General features: G+C 33.1%; 1 protein-coding gene across 2 annotated transcripts in view; it reads left to right on the forward strand.

Annotated features, from left to right (window-relative positions):
• LOC111089791 (voltage-dependent calcium channel type D subunit alpha-1-like) overlaps nucleotides 1-4,176 on the forward strand; it is a 16,865-nt gene that overhangs the window by 2,620 nt on the left and 10,069 nt on the right. For both annotated transcript variants that reach the window (XM_022402880.1, XM_022402881.1), the window contains exons 4-5: nucleotides 2,482-2,592; nucleotides 3,008-3,225. In XM_022402880.1, coding sequence (XP_022258588.1) covers nucleotides 2,482-2,592; nucleotides 3,008-3,225 — 329 coding nt within the window. The remainder of the gene's footprint in view (nucleotides 1-2,481; nucleotides 2,593-3,007; nucleotides 3,226-4,176) is intronic.

Consider the following 4,176-nt stretch of genomic DNA (forward strand, 5'->3'; position numbering starts at 1 on the left):
AGGCCCCATCATTATTTATAGGATTAATCATGTAGGCCCCATCATTATTTATAGGATTAATCATGTAGGCCCCATCATTATTTATAGGATTAATCATGTAGGCCCCATCATTATTTATAGAATTAATCATGTAGGCCCCATCATTATTTATAGAATTAATCATGTAGGACCCATCATTATTTATAGGATTAATCATGTAGGCCCCATCATTATTTATAGAATTAATCATGTAGGACCCATCATTACTTATAGAATTAATCATGTAGGCCCCATGATTATTTATAGGATTAATCATGTAGGCTCCATCATTATTTACAGGATTAATCATGTAGGCTCCATCATTATTTATAGGATTAATCATTAAAGCCCTAACATAATTGAATGTATTGCAAAAGAACCTGTACGTGTTAGAAGGCTGTACTGCAATTATCTATTATATAAATTCTGAATAAGTTCATTCTCATTCATGAGGTAAACTTTTCCAATTATTTAATAACTAAAATATATCAAGAAATTACGTTTGAGAATGTGCTCCTGTAAATTTATAAGGTTTATATCTTTAACTCTGAACATAAGGATTTCTGTTACCTTCTCTGTAATTTATCACCTTTAAGATCAAAATAGCTGCATAAACTATTCAACCATCTTGAAAAACCTGACTTGTACTAAAACTAGTCCTTCCTTCAGTTGATAATAAGTCTGTTCAGGTAATATTTATTTGAAAAATTCTATTTTTTCTTCTCCTGGTACGTCAGGAGAATGTGTTGAATGTGGCCATTTTATCTTCAATTATATCAAACGTTTGTAATTTACTGAAAAAGTGGTAAATTCCACATTATGGTTTAAATATGGCAGCTAGAACAAGGCCTAGATGTTCTGTCAACCATTTAGATAGCAGATACGTTATAGATCCTACACTGGAAGAGATAGATCTAAGAGGACAATTATTCTTACTTGTCTTGGGTAGACAGTACATTTAAAGTTCTTTAAAATGTTTGAATAATTTGCAGGGACCTGTTAAAATCAGCAACTTTTTTAACCAAGCTTTGAATTTCAGTTTTTCTCAAGTATTCTCATCTTGTATAAGCTTATCCAATTCCTCATCATAGGTTTTATCCGACGATCTGACAACTTGTAATTATAATATACCTGTTCATTTTCATATTTCAGTGAACATCCATAACATTATTGTTGTTATCATATAATGCTTTAGCTATAATCCTGGTATGAACTTTAAACATCATTGTCATCTTTGGTTGAGCTTTTGTTAAAGCCAAGTTTGGTCAAAAACTATATGGACATGAAATGTGACACACAGACAAGACAGTGCCCCCCCCCCATGCCTGAAAAGAGGGGGAGGGGACAGGTCAAAACTTCAAACCCTCCAGAAGGCCAGGATGCCCCAAGGATGTGTGTACCAAGTAGTGTATTTTACAAATAAGTAAAGTAAACAACACCAAGTATGTTAAAACAATGAATAGAAAAGGTGAAAACCTCAGAAGTGTTTTACATAAACATGCAGTCAGCATGCTAACAAATCAACTAGGCCCGATGTGAACGAAAATAACTAATGCTGTAATATCCAAAAAAAATTAAACATGGAGAGATAAGGCTAAACAATAAGTTATTCAAAACTAGTAGCCCCCCAGTGGCACAGCGGTATGTCTGCGGACTTACAATGCTAGAAACCGGGTTTCGATACCCGTGGTGGGCAGAGCACAGATAGCCCTTGTGTAACTTTGTGCTTAATTACAAACAAAACTAGTATAAAAATTCTCAATCTGCTAAAAATATTTTGAATTTGTCTTCTTATAACCATAAATGTTTAGGAAAAACATAGTTGAGCTTTGGCTTCTCATTTTCTTTTAAAAATACAGATTGATTGTGTTCCACATGCTATTTTGTTGATCTCTACCAACCTTTAGGCCTTGGTGGGGCTACTCCAAGGAGTGATATAGGGTGTTGAAATTCAGATTTGACCCCCCTCCCCATGTCATTTCTTGGTGGGTCCCTATCTGTCTGTATGTCCATCTGTCACACTATTACTTTTTGTCTAACCTCAAGCTTAGGGCCTAATGGGGAGTCGGCATTCAGACCTGTTCCCCCCATATTACTCCACACGGTCCCCTTTGTCTTGGAATAGGTATATCAGCTAGTCTTAAACATATGCAAAGACATATTTCAGTGTCATTAACCAGTTAGGATATCCCACAAACCACCTCGTTATCAATATAATTAATTTAATATGACAATAATGAAAACACTAAAAGCGATTCTGTTGAAAAATCTACCAGTGACACCCATTATTCCTCCTTTACTAACCCTTCACGTTCTAACAAGAAGCTAATTTTTTACCCAATTTGAATGTTATCATCTGTACCATAAAATGACATCAACCCAGTAGTGAGAAAAAAAGATAATATATTTTTGTATTTGAATAAATATCCTAGTTTGAATATTTTAAATATTATTTTGCTACAGGCTGGGTTGCGAACTCTCCATGAACTTGGGCCTGAAATACGAAGAGCAATTTCTGGTAGTTTAGACGTTGATGAATTTAATGATGGAGTGGATATAGAACCAATGCATAGGGTGAGTTTTATAATTCAGATTGATTCATTCTCATGATGAATACAATATATTTATTCTTTAAGATAATTATCTTGTCTCATATTACCAGAAGATGTAATAATTTTATCTTTTTGTTCATCTACAGTTAAAAATAATTTTTATTTAGTTTAGTTGTATCAAGGCAATAGTTAAAGATTGTTCAGGACATTATTTTATACTTCACGAGATATCCAAACAAAATCATTGTTTTATTGCCAAAATATAAGACACCAAATCAAAAACCTTCCCAATGTGGTAATAAGTTAAAACTATGGGAAAAAAAATTATACATCAGTACTCAGAAATGAAAAATTTAAAACAGAGTATTAGTGGAGTTGTTTTCATTCATCTTGGTCTCGTTTTCTCTCATTTTCACATGTTTGTTTGATTATCTCAGAGGAATCATCCATTTTTTGGAATGTGGACCACCATACGTGCCAGATATCCAGAAAGAATGCGATCACTTCACCTTGGCCCTTGTCGATCTCAAGCTAAAATATCTCCGACTGATTCAGCACTCTCCAATTATGCCGCAGCTAATCCTTATAGTATTAACCATATTAAACTTCCACAAGAAAGGTACCTTAGCTCTGTTTATGGACAAGATTTGTCAAGGTTGGTGAAGGCACATTTATTCGTTAGTTATACATGTTCTAATTTTGACTCGTCAAACTAAATAGTCGTTACTTTCCCTACCTCATTTGTTATATTTTAGGCTAGAAGTCTTATGGATTCTTCTGTGATTAACTTTTATTGTAGTTCTCCAGATACAAAAACTTCAGTCTTTATATTGGTAATTATGTGATTATTTAACAGTATTCAAACTTTGATACTCCATTTTTGTCGTTTTGATTGTGTCATAAAATTAGAGAGATGATCCTTTCTACACGTAGATTAAATATACAGAAACGTCAGATAAATCAATACATAGCTGAATTCTTATTTTAGCATTTAATCTTCACAGTTCCAATACATACAAGTTTCATGCTATATGACTGGTCATTCCCACATTTTAGATGTTCTTCATATTTAATGTACTCTCTTGATCTTCGTATGGAATCTGTGAAGTTTTAAGGTGAAAATTCAGCCTCTCCTAAAAAAAAAAATTAACGTACTATGTATACACACACGTGTACAATCGTTTGTTCTCTAAGTTTTGTATTATGTAAACCTATTTCAGTATTCTTTGACTTAAAAGTCTCTTTCTTTATTATATATCATGAAAAACCAATTTATAAAATGGCAGTGGTGTCTTCACTTAACACTCACATTTACACTCGTATAGCAATAGAGACAGCTGTATGTTTGTTACACAACTCAGTTTTATACTTGGGTAGTAAAATTACAGCTGTGTGTTTGTTAAACAAGTTACTTTCATATTTAGGTTGTAAAATGGCAGCTGTGTGTTTGTTAAACAAGTTACTTTCATATTTAGGTAGTAAAATGGCAGCTGTGTGTTTGTTAAACAAGTTACTTTTATACTTGGGTAGTAAAATGACAGCTGTGTGTTTGTTAAACAAGTTACTTTTATACTTGGGTAGTAAAATGACAGCTGTGTGTTTGTTA

The sequence above is a fragment of the Limulus polyphemus genome, unplaced genomic scaffold, assembly GCF_000517525.1.
Source record: "Limulus polyphemus unplaced genomic scaffold, Limulus_polyphemus-2.1.2 Scaffold7362, whole genome shotgun sequence".
NCBI classification, from domain to species: domain Eukaryota; kingdom Metazoa; phylum Arthropoda; class Merostomata; order Xiphosura; family Limulidae; genus Limulus; species Limulus polyphemus.